The sequence below is a fragment of the Artemia franciscana genome, chromosome 11 (genome assembly GCF_032884065.1).
Source record: "Artemia franciscana chromosome 11, ASM3288406v1, whole genome shotgun sequence".
NCBI classification, from domain to species: Eukaryota; Metazoa; Arthropoda; class Branchiopoda; order Anostraca; family Artemiidae; genus Artemia; species Artemia franciscana.
Genome location: NC_088873.1, coordinates 25,269,160 through 25,292,542, shown reverse-complemented (window position 1 = coordinate 25,292,542; position 23,383 = coordinate 25,269,160). Strand labels below are relative to the sequence as shown.

The following is a 23,383-nucleotide window of genomic DNA, read 5'->3' as shown; positions in this document are numbered from 1 at the left end:
GACCAGGGGGAAAGTAGCCCCCACGCTCTTTTTTCCTCAAATGCATCCGATGAAAATTTTGAGATAGCCATTTTGTTCAAAATTGCCCAAAAACCATATAACAATGCCGTTGGGGTTGACATAGCCCCATAGAGTCTGGGGTTACGGGATGTAAGCTATAACCCGGGGTATATAAGGTTTTAACGGAAGAAGTGGTCGTTTAAACTTTGAAAGAGGCTCATTCGAATGGAAATTAAAAATTCTAGTTCCTTTTAATCCTTTCGGCCACGGCATCCTCCCCTAAGGACATGCTCCAGATGCCCAATTTTCGAAAACCCAAAAGATGGTGCGACTTTGTAGATTTCGCTCCCTACTCTCTGATGTTGAAGACATAAGCGGTACAGTTTTCATCAAAACTGGGTCAAACTTCAATTTGTTGTGGTTTTTTTTTTTTAAGTTGAATTCCAATTGTGTGCCAGGTATGTTTATTCCAGTTCTGAGAATTATTCTGTAAACAAGCACTGATTTTTGTTCTTTACGTCCAGAGCCATCATCTGGCACTTATTTTCGGCAACAAAATCTACTAACAGATGTCACTGATTTTTTCCAAGTCTGATGTTCTTGTGTGAAGACAGTGTGACTCGCGCTCCACTTTCAAGTTTTTGCAGTTTTTGGTCATGTTTTTTTATGGATTTTTCTTTGTGTACTGCTGGTTTCTTTGTTTGTTTTTTTTTTTTTAGCATTTTTTTTTCTTCTCTTAGTACATACTTCTTGTGACTATTTTTTCCAAGTTCATCTGGCAAATAGCCAACAAGGAGAGTCCGGTAAGCGGATAATGTCAGCGTGTTGGGCGAGATAGAAACCGTTTTGTCCGAGCTTTCTGACTTGCCAAATTCGGATGATGAAAAGAAAGATTGGACACCGTCAAACATGCAAAACCAGAGGGATGACGCAGAAACCTTATAAAAAAAACGTTTAGGAAGAAGATACTGCACTCAATGCCACGGCAGCATCATATCCAAAGATGCGTCGAATGTTTTGAAAAACCAAAACCATATGAAGAACCTGTGGGATATTTTAATTAGTATTTTGATTCGAACTTTTATGAACTTGTGGCAGAACAAGCTAACTTGTACTCTGTCCATGAAACAGGAACAAGTATTGGTACTACTGCTACGAAAATAAAGGAATTCACACTGCTTTGAGTTCCTTAAAGTGTCCCCAATTTTGTATGAACCTGAGCAGCTGGACACGCGTGCCGCTTATAGCCGACGCCTTAAATTTCAACCGATTTTGCTGACATCGGAACCTCTTTCATTTGGTCGACAAAGATGCCAAGGATCCTCAGAATCCAGATGAGTTGTAGAAGGTGCGACTTGTCAATGACCAAGTCCTGCAAAATACTGAGAGTACAACTTCTTCAGATTACATTTCAGTTGATGAGCAAATGTGTCCTTCCACGGGAGCTTTGGTCGTATTGTAGTATATACGTGGCAAACCGACCCCATGGGTATGAATATATTCATGCTCTGCAAAAGCAACCGTGTAATACTGACTTTCAATGTCTATTAGAGGAAGAAGAGCATCCTTACTGACGAAGAGAAGGAGTTTGAATTAGGCCCAGGCATGGTTCTAACCTTGACAAGTCGTGTTCACTTCTTTCCTTATACAAGACTTTTCTCTGATAATTTTTTACAAGCATACTTCTGCTACAAGAACTGGGAAAAAAAAGGGATTTTACAGTACAGGTACCATAAGAGCGAACAGGGTACATGGTGCAAAGCTCGACTCTGATACAGTCCTCAAGAAAAGAGGCAGGGGACCTTACTATGAAATGGGAAGTAGCAGCTTGTGTCTGGTGAAGTGGATGAACTGCGGGTCAATCATTATTGTCTCAAATATGATAAGACGTGGAGAAGTGAAAGAACTGAAGAAATGGTGCAAAAACAAGGTCGAAGTACCAGTAAGGCAACCGGAAGCTATTGCAGTATATAACCGGTTTATGGGCGGCGTCGATAAACTCAACCGAATGGTTTTGTATTATCGAGTCTTCATTCGGTCCAGGAAGTATCCACTGCGGTTCGTGTTCCACCTGATCGCCTTGGTGGTATTGAAAAGCTGGCTTGAATACACCGAATTTCAAAAGGCACAGAAGTCCAAAAACTCTGGATTCCCTGGCGTTCCGTCTAAAGGTGGGCGAGTCTCGGATTATTAGCAAAGAGGGAGGGATGCCACACGCTCGGTCCCCTTGACTAACAACGAGGAAGCGAAAATCAATGAAATCAATATCCCCCCCTGTTGCTACCTCCGCCACTCCAAAAAACGAGGAAGGCACAATTCAGAAGACCATACTCTGCCATATAAGGTGACTCTTTTGCCCATTGGTCTGAAAAAATAAACTTCAAAACAGGCGCAAAAATGCCCCATGCGTAGAGAAAACCCGCTTCAGCTACACCAAATGCAAGGTCCTGTTATGCCTGGAGGAAGTCAGAAACCGCTTTATAAAATTGCAGACTCCTAAATAAGAACGTAAAATGATATAAGAATGTGTTTAAATGAGATAAGAACGTAATAAGAATGCATTTGGTAATCATGGTTTCTAATTGTTTTTTTTTTTTTTTTTTTTTGTTGATATAGTATTTGAATACATAAACGTTGTCATTTGTCCTCAGCCAAGTACATTGAAGATCAGGCACAACAAAAAAAATGTAAAAATCTTGAAAAATACTGTATGACCCTGGTGTGTCAAAAGCCCTAAAAACGGTAGTTGCATAATTTTCATCCTCCCCAATAGAATTCGTGACTGAAAGGGTTGAGAGTCAAAAGTGATCAGAAGGCAACAAGTCCCCCACGTCCTCTTACTCCTTAAATGCATCTCATCGAAATTTTGAAATAGCCATTTTGTTCAAAATTGACCCAAAGACCATTTAACAAAGCCTTTGGGGTTGACACAACCCCGCAGAGCCAGGGGGCATGGGATGTAAGTTATAGCCCAGAGGTACATAAGGTGTTAAGGGAAGAGGTGGTCGTATAAACTTTGAAGGAGGTTCATTTGATTGGAAATTGTAAGTTCTATTTTCTTTTAAGAGTCAAAAGTGATCAGAGGGCGACTAATCCCCCAACGCCCTCTTTTCCCTAAATGCATCTGATCGAGATTTTGACAGTAATTTTGTTCAGAATAGTCCAAATGACCTACAACAATGCCTCTGGGGTTGATAAATCCCCCCAAAGCCCGGAGGCAAGAGTTATAAGTTATGCAAGCTGTCGATTGTTAACATATAAGGGTTTTATGGAAGGTGAGGTCGTATAGAATTTGGAGAAGACTCATTCAATTTCAAATAGAAAGTTCTTGTTCCATTTGTAAGAGTCAAGAGTGATCGGAGGGTAGCCAGCCTCCCCCCACACCCTTATATATATATATATATATATATATATATATATATATATATATATATATATATATATAACACATTAAAATGTGACAAAATGCGAAACATTTTAATGTCTTACATTAAAATGAGAAAATTAAAACTAAAAATGTTATTTTTAAAAAAGTCCTTTAGTAAGGATTTCCTGGAGTCCAGGACTAGAGTCCTGGTTGAACTTCCTTGAAGTAAGGACGAAGCAAGGATATATTTTTCTGGTGTTGTGCTGAAGACGACCCTTAGACATAGGGCCAAAATATTTACTGAATTGAATTCCACTATCTTGGAAAAATTTCCCTATTGTTTCAAGTTGTGTTTGTTTGATATGGAAAGGTAGTGTTGTCTTTGTCGCTATGAAATGAAAGAAAAAGCAAGGTTATTGAGAAGTCATTACCAGATGATGACAAAGTTATTATTTTTGAAAAAATTACGAAAAGCGAAGGATAAAAGGAAAAGAAATGTAAAAACAGGCAGAAAGGAAAATGTGATCTGTAATCATTTCACTACTGGTTTCTGCAAGTTTTGCAAGCAATGCAAGTCTTTACATATTTGTTGTCATTTTGTTTTGGGAATCTGTGTGTCTGATAAGTGTATTTTTGATCATGCTGACCTGTGTTCTTTTTATCTTATATTGATAAGTCGTGTAATTTTGCTCATGTATCATCAGGGGTGGATGGTAGGTTTAAAATCCAACCTTTTGTAGGTAGACACCGAAAGTATTCACGACCTCCTCATCCTCTAAATCGTGTTCAATCCGGCTGACAACCTTATCCGCCTGCATACCTGATGCAGAGCAGTATACCCTAGGAATCCATTCCTAGAAAAAAATCCTCCGCCCCTAGTACTTACGCGTGTCCAGTCAACCCAACCACCCAAAATCTCTTTATTCAATTTGGACCATTCTCCCCTCACTCACTTTCCTCCTATAAATATAAATATAAATCTACTTCCTTTCGACTCCGTTCCTCTCTATGCGTCCAAGAAGCTACGGACTGGTTCCGGATTCCACCCATTATTTGCCGAAATAAACCCAACCCCACCTCTCTCAGACACCCTCCACTGTACTTCCCTCTCCCAGTATCATCTTGCCGTCCCAACCCCCCACTTACAGAACAATCCCAATTTGACTTATTCCCGTATCACCAGGAAACCTTTCCCCCATCCCTTGCAGTTTATCCCCCCTGGCTACCCTACCAGTGTGACTGGTTTGAGAGTGCCTACACGAGAACATTATCTTGTAATAAATTGCCCTGTTAAAGCAATACTCTTAAAGTTCAACCATAGACCAGTTAATGCTTCACTGATTACCCGTGAATATTCAGATAAAAGATATGGTTTCCGTTCTTTAATAGAAGAAAATTTTACAAAAGAGGAAAATTTTACCCGCGGCTTTCTCAATTTACCCCCAACTTTTAAAAGTGAACCTCTTCCCCTCCCACGTCAAAACCGGTTTAACAGTCTTTCGGTATAGGGTGGTGAGTTTGAGCTTTACGACAAACCTTCCTACAATACCCCAAATGATAATATTTCACTTTTAATCCAAGCATTAATTTTAATACTTACACCTGCCAAAGTTGCCTCAGAATAAAGTTGTTTTTGAATAAATCTGCTGTTAAAGAGTTTGATAGAAAACGGTATCATTTCCTTGTTTTTCTTCTCATGAACGACGAAACTTTGAATTTTGAAAAGTTAGTTGAGTTAGAAGCACCAGCAAAATTGAACCATATTGATATAATTGCAGTTACTGAAGTCCAGGCACAAAATTCTGATCTCCTTATAATGACTGGTTTTCGGGAGTTTATAAAGCTACGCCCGGTTGACCGCCCACTGGGGAAAAAGGAGAAGTAGTAATGATTTCCACAAAGGATTGCCGATCTCCTACCCTTATCCATCTGCCAGGTCTAGGTGATCTCGGTGAAATCATTTGGATTTCCACTTAGCCCAAATGCCTACCTCGGCCTTACATTGATTTAATCACTTGCTCATTTAATCATTCACCCAAACAGAATACTTGTTCTCCCCGTAACTTTCATGACAGGCTACAAGCAAGTCTTGACTTAAACATGACAGGCCACAAGCAAGTCATACATGGTGAAGGGAAGGTTCCATATCATTGTCTACTAGGTAAGTTCAAGCTCACAAAGTTTGCCGAGAGAAGAAGCCTCTTGTGCCTTCGCTTTGGTACCAAGATCATGTCTGTTGCCAAATTACGTTCTATCGTCCTCGAACCCTGCCATCCCACCCGCAACAGATCGGACCATATAAAATCCCAAAAAGTCCCCAAACTGACTCCAATCCCCGCTAAACATGAAAGATATCGCAAAAGTTTTGTTCAGTTGTATTATAACATATATATATATGACATGATATATATTCTAGTGCTAATTTGTGACGTAAAATTTAATTTCGGCAACCATGCTGTGATAGAAATATTTAAAATAAAATTCTATTCTATTCTATTCATAAACTTTTCTTATCATTTCTGATTTCACAGTGATCCAAGGGCAGGTACTTAGTTGTGATGAGTGAGACCCCCCCCCCCCCACCCCCAGTTTGGCCAAAGAGTCTTTTGACCGCCTTTTATCATAGTTATATAAATATATCTCCCCTTCACTTGCATTCATGTGTACCAGTGGTTGTTCCTAAAACCTAAAAAAACCTCCAGGTTGTCAATAGATAAAATCACTTTTAGGATTTTAAATTTTTAACTTATGACCTTCTTATATTCGTAGAATCACAAGTATCTAAAGTGTTCTGACAATTATTTTCTTTCTCTCTGTTCATTTCTTTTTTTATTCAAAAGAACTACACCAAAGCCATATTGCCTGATATGGTTTAATTTTTGTTTAATTTACTTGCGGCAAATATAAATACGGATGAAATAGGAGGCCATTTCTTTTAAATGATTGTTCACTTGTGATGAACTCCAAAAGGTTTAGTTGTAAACTTTACTAGCTCTAACAAATCGAGAAAGACTGTCTCTTTAATGCCTTGAATGATAAAATGATAAAATAGCTCCAAATCTATCATGTACTTGTAAAAATGGAAGCAATGAGAGCCTTATGAGAAAGATGCAGGAACTTAAGTGTTTTTGTTTTAAATGTTTCGGCAACAATGAATCTACTGACCTTCTTTATCTCATCTTCTAATTCTTCAACTCGTGCTCTCATACGAGATTTAACCACCGTTAGAGATCGAATTTCATCCCGAAGAATTTCATGTTCACCATTCAACTCATCCAATTTGGCAATAAGGTCATCTTTGACTATGTTTAGTGCATTCTTTGTAGCCAAAAGCTCATTATTCTCCATTATCAAATTCTCTACTTCTTTACCCATGCCAAAGAACGTATCACTTGTAGAACTGGCATATTCACCAGGATGGACCCAATTTCCTGTGATTTCGCCATCATCATTATCCGCCATACTTTCATCATGAAAACTGATTTCTTGGTATAAAGTATTATTACTCCTCTTTTCATTCTTGGGAGCAGGTTTTTTATTTTTCTTGGGAGAATCTTCCACGGGGATCTCTTCAGAAAATTCAGGATCATCAACACTTGGAGTTCGAACCCAAATTTTCTTATCCTGCGCAAGTCTATCTTCACTGTCACATCCACTCGTGTTGTTCGTTTGAACTGACTTGAACTCTGTTTCGAGGGTAGAACCAGGGAAGCCAAGGCTTGGTGTTGTCATGCTTCCAAAATCTACCATTGGACTTGTCAAATTCTTTTGTGAAGAGTCCATAGAAGAAAAACCAAAGGATAATGGTCCCGATGACCTAATGAGACTGCTTGGCTTAGGACGCGGGACGCCAAAACTCAGCTGCTCAATTCTATCACTACCCATTAATATTCGGGTGCGTTCTAAGTGGTCCATATGTGTCTTGAAAAGCTCCGTATAACGATCGTGCAGTTTTGAATATTCTCTTTTGGTTTCATTATCTTTCTCTTCAAGACGTGTCACATGATCACTTAAATTTTTCACTTTCAACTCGAACATCCTCACAATCGATTCTAATGATTCAATTTTACCTGTGAGAACCTTTCTTTCTTCTTCAACAGCATCTTCAATAGCAAGCAGTTTGATTTCAGCCGCTTTTCTAAACTGTTTTTCCCTTTCGTACTGATTCATAAGTTGTTCATTATCTTCGCGAAGGAGCTCAAGCTCCACTTCGTGCTCTTGATTTTCAGTGTGTAAATATTCAAGGTTTTCTAAAAGGTTAACAACTAACGGCATCAAATTTTTGACAACACCTTCGTCATATTGATTGATAATCCTTTGGAATTCTTGGTATATGCTTCCAGCTATGACCTGGACCTTTTCCGACATCATTGTGTCCGACTCCTCACTAGAATATATTTTTTCCATCTTGATGGTGTTTTACCTGCAAGTAAGATAATCATGGTGAAATTAAATAACATTTTTGAGGAAAAACTTATTTAAGTTACAAATGCAAATGAAACTAGTATGCACAGTAGAATTTTTCTGAAGTAAATAACTTTGTATAAAGGCGAAAAAATAGAGTAAAAGTAGACCAAAGCAACATCCCTCACTGCCCAGTTTTCAATACAAAATTGGGCATATCGTACTTTATTTGAACCATATTCAAAAAAGATTTTCCAATCAATGTCACCAAAAGTTGACTTGTGACCTCTCTTACACATCTAACCTCCAGTTTCTAAAAGGTAGGCAATATGACAACTTGTTTGAACCAGATCCAAGTAAGAATTTCCATTGATATTACCTGACGCAAAAAATGGGCTCACGATCCCACCAACACCCCCCTCCAAAAAATTGTGTTTCAATAAAATAACGTTAAAATTGAAAAGTGAATCACAGGCCTATTGGGATCTAAAATTCAGCAAGAATAAAATAAACTAAAAATAGTTCATAACAAGAAAAATCTCTTGGCAAAAAGGCCACTCTAACTTGAAGCAAAAAAAAAACATGACAAAAAACAAATGATACTAAAAAAAAAAAAAAAAAGAATGAAAAGGACACATAGCGACCATATTTATTTCAAGACCAATATCCAAGACTCGTAAAGGTGCTCCGTAATAAAGGGGATGAAAATCCTTCAAAACCAATAAGTACTAGAAAGGGTCGGTGAATAAATTAGGATAATCGAGCATCATAAGCAGAGGAGACTGGGTCTACCGGGAGAAAATCAGGGAAAATATCCATTGAGCAGATACTTGTTTGACAATATTAGAAACAATTGTACCCCAGTTAATGTTATAGGAATATGACACCAGTAGTTAAACTTGGATGATATATCTTAATAATAGACAACTTGAGTAGCTTACAGCCCATGACCCGGGGGCTAAAAGGGGGTGTGTGTCAAACTCAAACCAGGGGGCATGGTTATTTGGCATTTGGACTATCTTGAACAAATTGGCTATCTCAAAATTTTGATCTGATGTGCTTGGGGAAAACGGGGGGACTAATCTGCGGGGGGGATTTCTGGGGGAGATAATTTTACGGAGAGAATCTTCAGGGTGGTGGAGGATACGCCTAGGCCCAGAATGAAGATTGCTTGGATTTGAAAACAAGTGCCTGCAAATGATACTTGCAATTAGCTGGACTGATGGTCCTTAATACCAAGATCAGGTGTCTCACAAAGTAACAACAAATAACCATAAATTCAGACTAAGAAGGTGGCGGCATCACGGCGACAGGACTGGAGTGAAACAAAGAAGACTTTAATAAGACGTGTGGTGCTGGATCCATCCTGGCCCCCAGAAGAGTGGTAAACCACAAATGGTTGTTCCCTAGAGAGTGAGGCAAGAGGTCTACGTTTATCCATCAACAAGAAACGAACTTTGGAACAGGATCATCTGACATGGGGGTCAGCAGTCAACAAAACAAAAGTTTTGCCATAAGTAACATCCCCTCGACACTGTCTATGCACGTTTTAAGTTTAAGCAAATAAGAACAAACAAAATGTGTTACCCTCGTCTCACGTGTCACGCATCAATACAGCCAACCTTCAAAATACTTAGCCTTCATTGAGGTCTACCTGCCCTGGCTAGATATCCTTCGAGTTTCTATCCTATCAGAGATGGAATAAACTTTAGTCTCCTGTCGGGCGTCACGATTCAATGCAGCCAAAATTATTTTGAAAGTTTTGTCAAATTATTTGAAAAATTTTGTTTCCTTTAAACGAAATACTGGCTCAAGTACTTTCTGTATTCCTTTTTCTAGTAGTTGAGACATACAACAGGGAGTCAGGAATAGGGGTTATTAGATTCAGTTTTGTAGCGTTATTAAATTCAAATTGCTGTAGTTAGAACTTACGTTGTTGTTGCATCATTAGGTAATTCTATAGATTTCATTTGAGAAAATCCAACGTGAAGCATACTCAAAGAACAAGTCACGTTTGAACGCAAACACAGTTGCAGATTTAGCCAGAGGCCAAGGCTCCCTCCCCCCCAAAAAAATTATCTTGCTTCCTGCAGTTGCCTTTCGATTTTGATGTATGCTTTGGTAATTCTTTTTATGTGACCCACGGAAGCAAAATGTGTCTTCTTTACCAGTCTTGGTTTATACACTTTCAAGATGTATCTCACAGGATTAGCTAGAAGTTATCAATCCTCTGTTTTCTCCGTGCATGAAACTACCATCTCCCTTGCCAATACTTCCTACATTCCACAATTAATCCTGAAAATAAGAATGTTTTGTTCTTTCATATTTCACCCACCTTAAACAGTCAGAAGAGAATTGGTGCAATGGCAAAACCACAAAAAAGCAATATATATACCAATTTTGCATTGAAATAGATTAGATATCTGAGGATCAAACTTGAAGAAAGTTTGCAAAACAAGATACACAAACAGCGTTTGTGTTATTTTGTATCTGATCCTGTTTAGCGAGTCGTATCAATTATTAAAACTTATCTACATGGTTAATCATTTTTTTTGTTGTTGATGCAGCATAGTAATAGCCTCACATATCTACTCTCTTTAAACAAGCAACTGTGTATTGTATGCATAAATGTTTTCTTGAAAAGTGTAAAAAAATTCGAGTGATGTCACATTTATATACACTTCAAGAGTAAAAACTATATTATTTCCCCCAGGAGTGATCTGATCGTATCGTTTTAGTATCTATGACATACGGAAAATTACAAAAGATGACAAATGGCTCCTAACAGCTAAAGAAAAAGGCATGGAACAAGAAACAGCAACAATCACATTGCAATGCAAACGAAACTATTGCACAATGAAATTCGCGGCTAAAAGACACAGTAAAATTTCAATGGAATTAAGGAACGTGCTAGTTTAGCGTGTGTGAGTCTGTGAAGGATAAACAGGAAGGGGAATTGGATTAAAGCCATAATTTCTTAATTCAGCTGCAATTACTGATTTGTCAACCTATAACTTGAAACTAAGAGGAAAACGAATATTATGCTAATGCGTAATTTAGATATTTCATACGACATAGGCATTGGATTTTCCCTTGCTGTGATGTGAATTAAATAACAACGCAATTAAAGCTAACGACTGGGAAAAGGTTTGGAAAGAAGTTTTTTTTGTATCTATGACGTCATATGAAATTACACCTCATTTTGAACGAATCAAAATAGCTAAATCAAAAGGCATGGACAAATGTCTGAGGTAATGATGCACGAAAATGAAGCGCAACGAGATCTGCGGAATGTCAAATACGAATCCCCAACGAAAATAATGAACCAAGAAATCTTCGGTTAGAAGAAAAGCAACAGTGAGAACCGCAACGAGTCCCAGGAGAAAACAAATCCTATAAATAAATGATTCTTTGATACATTAACTTGAAGAAGGAATTGAACTCACGCCGGAACTTCTTCATTCAATCTCAATTGCTGATTTAACACCTCAAGACTTAAAACTAAGGAATAACACGATGATTATGCCAACGCGTAATTAGCGAATCAAATATGCAAGCCTGACGTGTGCCAACTGCCGTGGCCCGGGCTCTCGGTACTGATTATGAATAGAGAAGGAGACGATGACAATAGTAGACTGGGCAACAAGTAATTTTTGAGCTTTTAGTAGCTTCCGGCATATGCCTCCCTCAAACTGAACGCGTCTGTATATGCGCGACATACAGGGCCCGGTGGTAGACTATAGGAGAGACACAAAAAAATTACTGCTGCACAATTGATGCAACCTTGTTTTCTTTTTAAATATTCAGCTTCATTAAGTTATCTAGCCCTGTCTACACGCAACTTCAGGGCCAATTGTAAAATACCAATCTCTGGTTTCCATATATCTGTCTAGCAAATTTTTTTTTGTAAAAGGTTTTTTGTGCCCAATTTGTTTCAACATACTATTTTCAATAAGTTCCCCTTGGCTGAGGGCATAAGGCTGTATATTTCAAACTGATTAAGGCCAACAAGTTTTTCTGCTCATTTCTAGACGCCTAAAATTCCTCCCCTCCCAGCAAAAATGTGTGATCCCCTTAGGCCAGGCAACAATCCTTAAAATTTTCCAGTGAAATGAAAAAAAAAAAATCAAACCTCAATATCATAAATCGGACAATTTAGGAAAGTAGGATGACTGGTTTCTATGATATCAACATTAATTAAGAATCTATGACTCCTCCAGTAGTTAGCAGATTCTTTTGATGGTAAAAAAAGGAGATATTTTCAGAGAGGCTAGTGAGACTTTTTTCCAAGCTGGTTGGTCCCCCCCCCTCACCCAACAAATTAACCAGTTTTTCAAAAATAGCGAACCCTCTTCTAAATTAAACATCTAATGTTTGGATGTAGCCCTGAGCCGAAAAGAAATATTAGCTGATTTTGAAGCAATTCTAAAATCTGATTAATAGAAATTTCCTGAATTTAATAAGATAGGGTGGCTTAAAAATTAATCTGGACAGATGAATAACCGGACAGAATGCATTCCCTCACTATCTCGGGAGCTGCATAAGCTAGAAGCCTCTGCTTTTTTTCTTCTCAAAATGTTCGGTATTTTTTCTTCTTCTTTTTTGACCGGAATAGATGTTTCCAGGCATCCAATGTAGCTTTACTAGTTATATGAAACCACAGACTCTATCAGTACACCAAAGTGGTGAAGCACTTTAAAATTTTGTGAGTTCAGCATTGAACGCCTGCGGGTAAGAATCCAACAGAAATTTTCAGATGTATATTATTTTTTAAGCCATTCTAGGTTATTTCACAATCAATCCTATCATCTAATATTAGCAGAAGCTATCACAGATTAGGCATTCCCCCTTTCTTACACCATTTCATCTAACACATAGCCAGATTCACTCTCTCTCTCAACTAACTACAAATCAACACGTTCATTAGTGTGTAGTCTCAAGCTATTTAGTTCAATCTAACCTTTCTTTCTGTTTCAGTTCGATACGACTTTGTCATTGTAATTCTAGTCCTTACCATATGAAAAAGATATTTGTTTGTTGGGAGACATTTTCAAAGACTGTTAACTGCCCCCCCCCCCCAAAGAAAAACAATAGAAAGAATACACGGAAAGGCTGCGATCAAAGAGGGCAACAGTCTTAAACACTTGTGCTACTGCTGAAAGTATTATGTGCAAGTACTGGGGACCAAGCTTTGCTCAGTGAAGTGAATTTTAGACATAAGAACGGTACCCGGCGTGTCCCCACCCCTGCAGAAAATCCCCCATAGAACCAAGCCCAAAGTAAAAAAATATCCTCGTCTGTAGAACAACCTTAATCCAAAAAATCCAGATGAAAAATTTTTGTTATCCTGGAAAGTAGTTGAGTTATGAGATTGCAAAATTTGGGGATGAATTAAGGGCCAAAATTATGCTCTGAAAGGGTCTTTCCAAGCTGATATCTCTATTCCGTCTCTATCTCTAACACTTAGAAAATTGCACAGAAGAGAGGTCTTAACTTCGGAAAAAAATTTGTCTGTCCCTATTTCTGTCTTGAATCTACTTTTCTTTTATTACAGGTTTTGAAAACCCAATTCCATCAATTTGAGTAGCATTTCAAGCAACCTTAGGATTTTCTTTTTCAAACTAAAGTGCATTTTTTTAGATTATTAAAAAACTTGATAAATCAGAATTTCGCAAAGTTATGAGACTCAAAACCATTTTTTTAAGCCTCATCTTTGCTGTAGATATATCTCATTTAGATAGTTTCACTTTTGTGCTGTAATGCTTTTCCAAAATCATCAATGAGTAGTACACTTTCCAGACTAACACAACTACTTTCTAAGATAAAAAAGCTCCACATCTAGAAATTTAATGAAAGAGCACTAAAATGCACCTTGAGGGGTACATCCATGTTTTAGTTATCAAATAAATCAAAACACCCCTAAATTTACTGCAGATCTGTCATTTGAGCAGAGTTGCCTGTTGCAACACTGCCTTCATTTTCATCGAAGGTGCTATTCCAACAAAAGCCAAACTTCCAGATTGCATACAATATAGCATGCCTACTTCTAATGCTTTTACGATTGTGTTTTATATTTTATGACAAACTGTTTTATTGTCCCGTACTTAATTAACAAGAGCACCTCTAGGAATTTTGCTATTATAATTTTTAACTGAGTGAGGACATCACAACTATCAGAATAATTAATAAAGGACATCTATAAACCACTGATCAACTTTTACATACATACAACTTTAAATATCACTGTGTAAGAAGGGGATATCATGGATGAAAAGTCATGTTGCGATTGTGTTTTGAAATACACTGTGGTAGAACTATTGCTGGGTCGGCTATTTTATAATTACGCATCAATGCTGAATTTCTGGTCCATTGGGGTAAATGAAGTAAATATTTTGCAAATTTTAAATATACTTAACAGAGTTTACGTTTCTCTGTTTGTGAAAAAAACTTCCAAAATGGCGCTGTGTATAGAAAATGTGGCAGTGCTGTTGAATTATACAGTTTAGCAAGGATTGTTTGGTTGAAACATTTTTTATTTTGGACAACTGAAGCATAAGATGCACCACATTTTTTTTCAAGGTGGTTAATCAGCAGCAAACAGGTTTGCTGCAGGGATAAGCCAATTAACCAGGATAAATAAGTTTTTCAACTGGCTTTCCTAAAGAACATTCCAGTTGGACTGACGGTCTGGGACCCGAATTACCCCAAATAGATAAACGAATATCAGATTTCTCAGAATAAAATTCCAGCCCCAGCTCATAATATTCACTGTCGAGTATGATGAAATTTTCTTCAATACGATGTAATGACCTGCTAAGGTTGAGGACACCATCCGCATTACAGACAAGTTTCAAGTTTTTAGCTGCCTCAATGCACGAGGATATGCATTTTGATTGAGAATTTACGACAATTTTGTTAAAAAGAGTAGGCGAAGTAATAGCACCTTGACGTGTACCTTTGTAAACAGAGACAAAACTATTCAGATCATTTGGTGGGCTACTGGGATGAGAAAGGCTATCTCGTGGAGCATGTATTAGATTAGATGAATTGGAAACCAGCAAATTAAACGGATTTGTAATTTTAATGCGTACTTTAGGCCGCGAATATAAATTTCTCAAGGTATGAGTAATAGAGGGGTGAACACCCCTTTTTGCTGCATGAATGAGCATGGCTCCTTGTACCAATGAGTCAAATGCACGCCTAACATCGTCTGCTGCTGGAACAAGACCATCTTGGTCCGTTCGAGAAGTTTATAGGTACCTTATGATATTGCTGGCGGCAGGTCTACATCATTTTTATACATTAGTGTTCATGTATAGGTACAATGTGAACCAGCTGCTGGATTGTTTTAACGGTTGGTTTTACAGCCGATGGAATATATATATATATATATATATATATATATATATATATATATATATATATATATATATATATATATATATATATATATATATAACCAAAATAAATACTAGGGGTAATGCTCCATCTATAGTGTCTGCCAGGCCCAAGTTTTATTTTATTATAAAGGGTATAAATTTATGGAATTATTTGGATAATGATATGAAGAAGATAGAAAATTTTAGTGATTTTAAAGGAAAATTGATCTGATTCAAATTAAGTTCTGATTGTTTGTTGGTTTCTGAGTTTGACCCCACAGTATGGACATGGCATGTAGTTACTGCCCCTGTAGTATTATTATCTTTTATTTATTTTTTTCATTCTTTTCTTTTCCCTCTTTTTTCTTTCTTTCTTATTATAGTGAATTTAAATGATGTTATATGTATGTGTTTTTTTTACCTGATTCATCCCACGTCAGCCGTTTGGTTTTGGGTGAATCATATTGATTTTTGTATGTAAATTGTTGTTAAAATTAAATAAATATATCAATACATATCAGTTCAGCCTCTATTAGGACATTAGCTACAACGCAAAGAGAATAAACACACCCTATTTTATTCTGAAAACCAAACTGGTATGGCGGAACACTACATTTCTCCTTAAATTCATCAACAAAAAGCAGCTCAAACAGTTTACAGAATGTAGTAGAGATTGTAATAGGCCTAAAGCTCAAACACTAAATGTTGGATCTGCCTTTCTTGGGGATGAGAGTGAGATCACAAATGCAAAAAGACGACAGCAATGTAGAAGTATCAAAAATCATTTGCATGAGTAATCCTAGGTGTGACATGAGCAAAGGGGTTCCATGGATAACATGAAATGCACTAATATCATCTACACTAAACGGAGCTTTCCGTTTGAGCTTGGAGACTACCGTTATTATGGCTTGCATTATAACAACATAGTGAGACTCTGGGTAAACGGATAGAAATTTATCAAGTTCAGATCCATATTTAGACTCTAAAGCTGGATCTGATGTGGTGAATTCATTCGAAAAATGTATTTTCCATTCAGACTCGGGGATATCAGAAGCTTTGGGAGTATTCGAGGATGTGGTGTTTTGGGGGAGCAAGGTAATTCCAAAGGGAATTGTGCGAAGCAGAAACTCTAAGCGAATATGAATCAACAATACCTGCACAGAGATGAGCTAGCTCACTTGCAAAAATTTTTTTTGTATAGAACCAAATATCATGCACTACTTGAAAGTTCATCAAGTAGAATCCATCTACTTGAAAGTTCTAACCATTAAAATAATTTCTATTATTCTATTTTGAATAAAATCATGCATTTTCAGTTAAAAATCAATGCCAAAAGGTAATAATTTACAATCATCCATCAGAACTGGTGCTAAGAGGATGCAGAAAGTGGGCAAAATGAATTTTGTTGGGCTACTCATTTGTTTGATATTTTCATATTTACAGCCTAAGTTTTGAAATGACTTTTGCTATGCTTAAATTATTATATTAGAATAAAATTCGGTTGTTCCCCCACCCCTTTTTCTAAGGTCCAAGCTTACCCACATTTCCTAAAGTAAAAATCCCAAATGTAATCTTCTTCTTCAAAAGCAGCCACTTTGCATCTTTTTTTCTTTTATAAAGCTATGCACTGGTGGTTTTGTATTTCACTGTGCTTAAAATGTTCTAATTTAGTGCCTAAAATTTGGAATTTTACTCCTTGCTGTTCTTAAATTATTGTGTTAGAAAACGAAACAAAATCTTCTTTTAAAAAAGCAAACTTGTCCTTTTCTATATTTCTTAAACCACAAAAAGCTACATACCAAGTTGCTTTGTATGTTTCATGGTCAAACTTGGGCGACACAATTTCTTAAGTACAAAATTCTCACACAAAAACTAAGTCATTTGTTACCTTTTTGTCAGGTGCAAACTGCCTTCTCATTAATCTAATTTTCTTCTTCAAAAGAAGGATACTTGTGCCTTTTTGAGTTTGGACCATAAAAAGTTACATAATAGGTCACTTCACATATTTAATATTCTGTAAAAAAGAAGGAAGGAGTGAAAAAATATGTTATTTGCTGACTTTTTTTAGAAGTATGAAATTCTTTTTGAAAACCTGATCTTCCTTTTGAAAAATAAATGTAATTATGCAAAATAAACCCTTGTCACCCTAATGGATACACTGATCATCTGAATATTCATTCAATCCATAAGCAGAAGGAGAATTTTCACATTTTGCAGATAGTGGCTTCACGGCTCTCACACAAGTTTAGCTTCAATTCATAACTTCCATCAAGACTGCCCTCCTTTTTGGGGGAATTTCATTCTTTTTCTAAAATTATGTAACTTTTTCATTTACTAATAGCAACAAACAACTTTAAAGTTAATACATATTATATACTTAAATCACCCAGATTACTAAATTTTATTCTTCCATATACTGTAATTTAAACCGCATCTTTCTATTTCCATTGACAAGGGTTTCACCTTACTCAAAGTTTGGTCTTATGAGTTATTTGATTCTTGGCTTTCTCAAACGTGAGGGAGGCTGTTACTCCTTCCTTCAACCCTATTTTTTTTTTTTTTATTCAATTTTGATAATTTTATCAATACTTCAAGAATGGAAATCATCCATAAAACATTTCTGCCCTATAAATATTTATCAGGAGGGGGGCTAAAATATCAAAAGTTATAATAGGGTCATATTTTTCCAGGTTTTTCAAGGCAAGTTCTTCAAGCAATTTTTCTCTATAGGAGTGTTCCTCATGAACAGTGACATGGAGGACAGGGGACAATGTCCCAGGAAAAAAAAGACCACAGAACAATACATTCAAATGGTAACTTTGGAAATGTTCCCATTTAAAGTTTAATGAAAACAAAGCTCCAGGTAGCACTTATTCATCCCCCTCCTGGAAAATATTCTGACAACACCCATGGTGCCTCTCTCTTTGGTCTAATAGAATGTATGTATTAGAAGGTTAAAAGCAGAAAATACCCCCCCCCCTTGCGAAAAATGTCTGTATACTTCCCAGTAACAAATACTATTTGCAACTACAAGCAAAGTTCACAACTTACAGCCCTTTCCCATTGGCTGTGAAGGTCAGTTGATCTCCAAAGACATAGTTATTGGACTTTTCAACTATGTCGAATAAAATAAATATCTCGAAATTGGGTATCTGAAAATAAATCAGTGTATTTGGGGATAAACTAGGGAATTCAGATCCAATACAGGTCCTTTGGATGGGAACAACCATTTCTTCTGAACAACAAATTACATGAATCAGCTGACTTGTATAGATATTCAGCATAGCCTGCTTTTCTGACATAGTTATTGATGGTGTTTGATGTAGTTATTTGTTATTGACATAGATATTACGGTTCTAGGCGTTTAACCCCCCCCCCCCTTCATGGAAAATACCCCCTGCAGAAAACAAGGCTATCAAATTTGAGAATTATATTTGAGTTTTGTTTTTTTAATTTCCATAGGGGGGAAGAATTTTGGTATTTGTACATTATGTGCCATTCACTGATGTTTACACTGTGTAAAACTTGAGAAAAAAATGGTTTCTTAATTAGTTTTTTTTTTTTTTTGCTTAGTGCAAGACAAGGCAAGTGAAAGAACATAAGAGAAATATATAATTTGGGCTGTATATTTGCACATAAGGGGGGGGAGAGTAAAGTATTTGAACAGTTTGAAGTCAGAAAACAATTCTTTGTTCATAATTTCTTCATAATATGTACATAACACATCTTGCATGCAGACCTGCTATACTTTACCCCCCCCCCCCCTAATGTACAAATCTATAGCCCAAATCAGTTTCTAAAGTAACAAAGAAACAGGTTTGCTCTTGATTTTTACACAGCATAAACTTGAGTGAGTGGAGCATAATGCACAAATTCCATTCCCATACAGAAATAAAAAAAGAAACTCAAACAAAATTCTCAAATTTGGAAAGCCTATTTTCCATTGGGGGAGGGGTATGTTCTGCAGGGTATATTTTCTGGGGGGAGCCAGCCACCAGTTATTACACTAACCGAAATGATAATTTAAAATTGCTAAGCATATCATCGCAGACTGATCAAAACAAACTAACATCTGTATTATCCTACTCAATATTTTAGTCACTTTCATCATGGAAAGAACCACAAAATTTGAATTTGCTGATATTGAAAAATGATCAGATATGTTGTCATTTCAGTGATTGTTTGAAAAGTGGTTTGTGTAGAAATCAGGAAAAGTCTAGACAAGAGGTTGACCCCAAGTTGTGAGCCTGCATAAAGTTGGTATCATTTTTTATATACTCTAGATTCTTACACAAAGACAGAAGTAGGTGAGCTTGAGGGGCTGGATTTATTTAAGATTCCCACCTAAAATTATGCTGCATCCAGAGCATGTTTGCAAATTGCCATGCCAAATTTTCAGTTAGACTTTTAATCTTATTGATTTGAAAAACTTCTTTCTGCAAAACAAATTTTTCAAAGAAAAGTAAAGAGTCAAACCAAAAATGGGAAATAAAGTCAAAAAAAGTATCTTCTAAGCATAAAACTACCAAAAATTAACATGAGTTGCGCTGAGAATCCCAAGCCCTCTCAAAACCAGAACATAATTTGGACTTTACTGAAAACAAAATGAATTTTAAATGTTTTCACTTTTTTGAGTCTAATAAATAAGAAAATTCTTGCTATGAACATAGCCTGACAATACATAGCCATTTGTTTTTTGTTTTGTTTTTCAGTAAAGTGTAAATTATGTTCTGTTCTTGAGAAGGCACAGGGACTGCCAGGCCTACTCATTAATATTTTTGGCTTATTTTAATTTCAACTCAGTTATTTTTTGTAATTTCTGTTCATTTTGGGTTTCATTTATTTATTGTTGGTGGTTTGTGGTAGTTTTACACTTGGAAGATAATTTGACTTTATTTCTGCTCATTTTTGGTTGAATAGAACTCTTTACTGTCCTCCAAAAGACTTGTTTTGTGGAAAAAGTTTTTTTTTAATTAATTTATGTTTGTTTTTTATTGACAAAGTCTTTTTTGTGGAAATTTGTTTCATATCTTTATACAGTTTTTCCTATATGAATGAATAGTTTGTCTTGCTATTTGTATGTTGGAGAAACTTTTCATCAATGTTTAATCCTGACATAATAGTATGGTTTAATTTAATTCTATACCTCCTCAAGTTGACCTGAAAAACAAAACATCATATTATTCCCAAAAACTTCTTTCTATACTCTTTGACAACTTGGATACACTTAAACTCTTTTGATTTATTTGAATTACAATAGCAGAAGTAGTAATAGTAGTAGTCCCAAAAGTTTCAACTTAATAAACCCAGTCATTCTTGATATATTGCTAAGGTGTCTTATTAGCAACCATAGACACAACACTGTTTGATTTAGTTTTATGGTATAATGGGTTGATTACATAATTGTGGGGGGTTGACACATCCAACATCCCTAGAGACATAGTTATTGGACTGCTCTACTATGCTGAACAAAATGTCTGTCTAGACAGTTTCACTGGATGTGCTTTTAAAATGAATGGGCTTCAGAAGAAAGCTGCTTGCCTTAGAAGCTCTTTTGACTCTTAGAAATGTCACTGTGAAATCTTCACAGTAACAAAACGTTTGTGGAGGCATAAACTATAGGCATGAGATCAGCTCTTACTAAAACTGCAATGCCACCAGATAGCTGTTCTCTTCCACTACTGATACAAAAAGTATATTTTAACCATTCAGTTTAAGCAAACCAAGTTCTTCTTTAGAAAGGAAATGCTCTTGTAAGCATATAATATCACAACTATGTGAGGATCCTTCTAGAAAAGGTTACTTCATTAGAACATTACCATTATTGTTCTAGGAAAGGATTTGTATAATAGAATCAGTCATTTATTAAGTAAAGCCTGACCCCATAGGATTCTTGCAGAGAGGGTTTTTAGCTTTTGGATGATTATTGGAACATTTTCAGATTTGGGAGGATTCTTATGCAGCTTTATGGCATGACTGAATAACTGGCAATGATAACATTGCATCAGCAGAAACTTAAACTTGCTAATAGGTAGGCACTCATAACAAAAAGATAAACTTTCACAAGATGCTTGATTGAGATGGACCTTTTTGACAAATTTGAGCTGAAAGCAGCACATTCTACATAGCTGCTTAGCTTCAGAGTAGTTTTGCAATAGCTGAATAATATTATCAGCTATAAGATTTTCAGGGGTTCCAGTAAACATTTCTAAAATATGATGGGCTTTTTATTTCCATTTGTCATTTTTATATCTTTAAAACCTTATAAATTGGGATTGAGCAAAGTTGTGAAGCTGAAAATAATTTTGTTGTACTTTATTCAAGCAGATGATCTATTTTGCAAGGTTTCACTTTTATAACACATATAGGCCTATTTTTAAAGGTCATCAAAGGTCAGGACCTTCTAAAGGGAGAGGGAGTAGAGGTAGGTACTTCAAAATACCTTCCCATGCCATACTTTAGCCTTTAGTCCCATCTCTGAAAGTTTCATTTTCCTAACCTAACCCCTTTCCATGATAGGCAAAAGTCACTAAACTAGAATTTTACCAAAACTTAGATTGGGTACTATTCAATTACAAGAGGGTTTACACTGGTATAAGCCATGGATCCTAGCTATAGGCTACATAATGAAACATGTTAAGAAAGCAATTCTTGCTTCATAATATGCACAATGGTCCTACTTAACATATTTGTAGGGGTAGAACCTTTTTCTTTACTTCTTTGACTGTTGTACAATTTTTTTAATTCTGAAAAATACACACTGATCTGATACCCTCTCTCAAAGAGTGACTACTCTGGCATAAATAAACATTGATTTGACTGCATTTTTCTGTTTTCAAATACTCTATATATATGATCAAATACCATCACTGCCAACTTAATCATTTCACACAAAAACCTGTCAATAAACAAATAGGCTAGTGATAAATTAGGTTAAAAGTGTTTGTTTATAAAAACTTCAAGACTTAGAGAATAGGCACAAATATTCAGAAATGTAGGAGAAAAACTGGAAATACAAGGAAAGGAGTGAAGGTAAGGGTTCTCCCCCTGCAAAATGTGTTAACTTGGATTATTCTGCATATTGTGAAGAAAATTATTTTCTTAACATGTTTCCTTATGTATGGCTGGGGTCCTAGGATTATACCCTAACTATAGCCTTGGCTATCTACAGTTTTAGGGCTGGGCATAGACTAGCCTTCATTATTATGACTGGGCTATTCAATTATGCTTTCATTAAAGAAAAATTTGTACCTGACTACCACTGTTTTCAATTAATTTTCGTTAGAGACCCGTCGTATTTTCAATGTTCTGCGCATCCAAGTTCGATCATTAGCCTCCATCCAAGAATTTTAGTGTAGGATAGTTTAATGTGCTTTGCCCTCTAATGCCAGCTGATTTTGGGCATTTTACGAAAACGGATCTTATATAACAGGGTTGCCGTCAGCCGTTCTACCTGAAAAAAAGATTGTTTATAACGTATACAACGAAATTGTTTCCACACCAGATATGTTTTCGGTTCACTCTTTACTAAGTTGCAACTTACTAAGTTTTTATGGGCTATTGTCCAACATTCTTCAGATCCCGCAAAATTTGACGGTCATTCGCTTCCTGGAGTTGTATCGGGATAAACAGGCAAACAATCTCTCAGTGAAGATTTTTTTGCAACAAAGATTGGTCAAGACAGATTGAGGATTCCACAGTGGTATGTTCAACTTTGATACCAACAATTTCCACACGTGAATCCAGACCACGCTCTACCAAAACGTTTCTAACACTTGTTTCCATGCATTCACATATCGGAGCTCAATCTTCAGTGGTCGAAGTATGTAGTATTAATGACCTCTGATCTTTTTGCTCTTTTCTTTTCTTCTTTTCTTGCCACCACACGTAAAGTGTAAAAAAAAATTCTGTATAATGCCAGACATTCTGTCCGTGTCGTCTTCCCCAAAACTACTGTACACATTCTCTCCGAAATTGTAACATTGAATTCACCAAGGGTTCACCCACTTTCCGCCACCTGGTGTGCATCTTGGAGTGCCTCGTGTGTCGCACAATTCCACCACGTGTGGCAAACTTCTGTCACCCCCTGGAACACTTTCGCCGCGCTAAACATATGTAACCTGGTGTACTTGATTTATAAAAGTCGGAGACCCCTCGAAATTTTTTACTATGGAATTGGTAATATTGGTAATGCTAGAGAAAGTCCGCTTATAGAGACTCGTTTGTTTGTGTA

General features: G+C 36.4%; 1 protein-coding gene across 2 annotated transcripts in view; it reads right to left on the bottom strand.

Moving 5' to 3' along the window:
• The window catches only part of LOC136033009 (JNK-interacting protein-like), a 32,330-nt gene extending 9,773 nt beyond the window's left edge, over positions 1–22,557 (bottom strand). Inside the window, exons 1-3 of one of the 2 annotated variants that reach the window (XM_065713540.1) lie at positions 22,402–22,557; positions 17,039–17,164; positions 6,533–7,790 (exon numbers count right to left, since the gene is read on the bottom strand). In XM_065713540.1, the coding sequence (XP_065569612.1) occupies positions 6,533–7,774 (1,242 nt within the window). In that variant the 5' untranslated portion in view covers positions 7,775–7,790; positions 17,039–17,164; positions 22,402–22,557. The remainder of the gene's footprint in view (positions 1–6,532; positions 7,791–17,038; positions 17,165–22,401) is intronic. The other variant, XM_065713541.1, reaches the window with a different exon arrangement.
• Between the last annotated feature and the right edge of the window lie 826 nt (positions 22,558–23,383).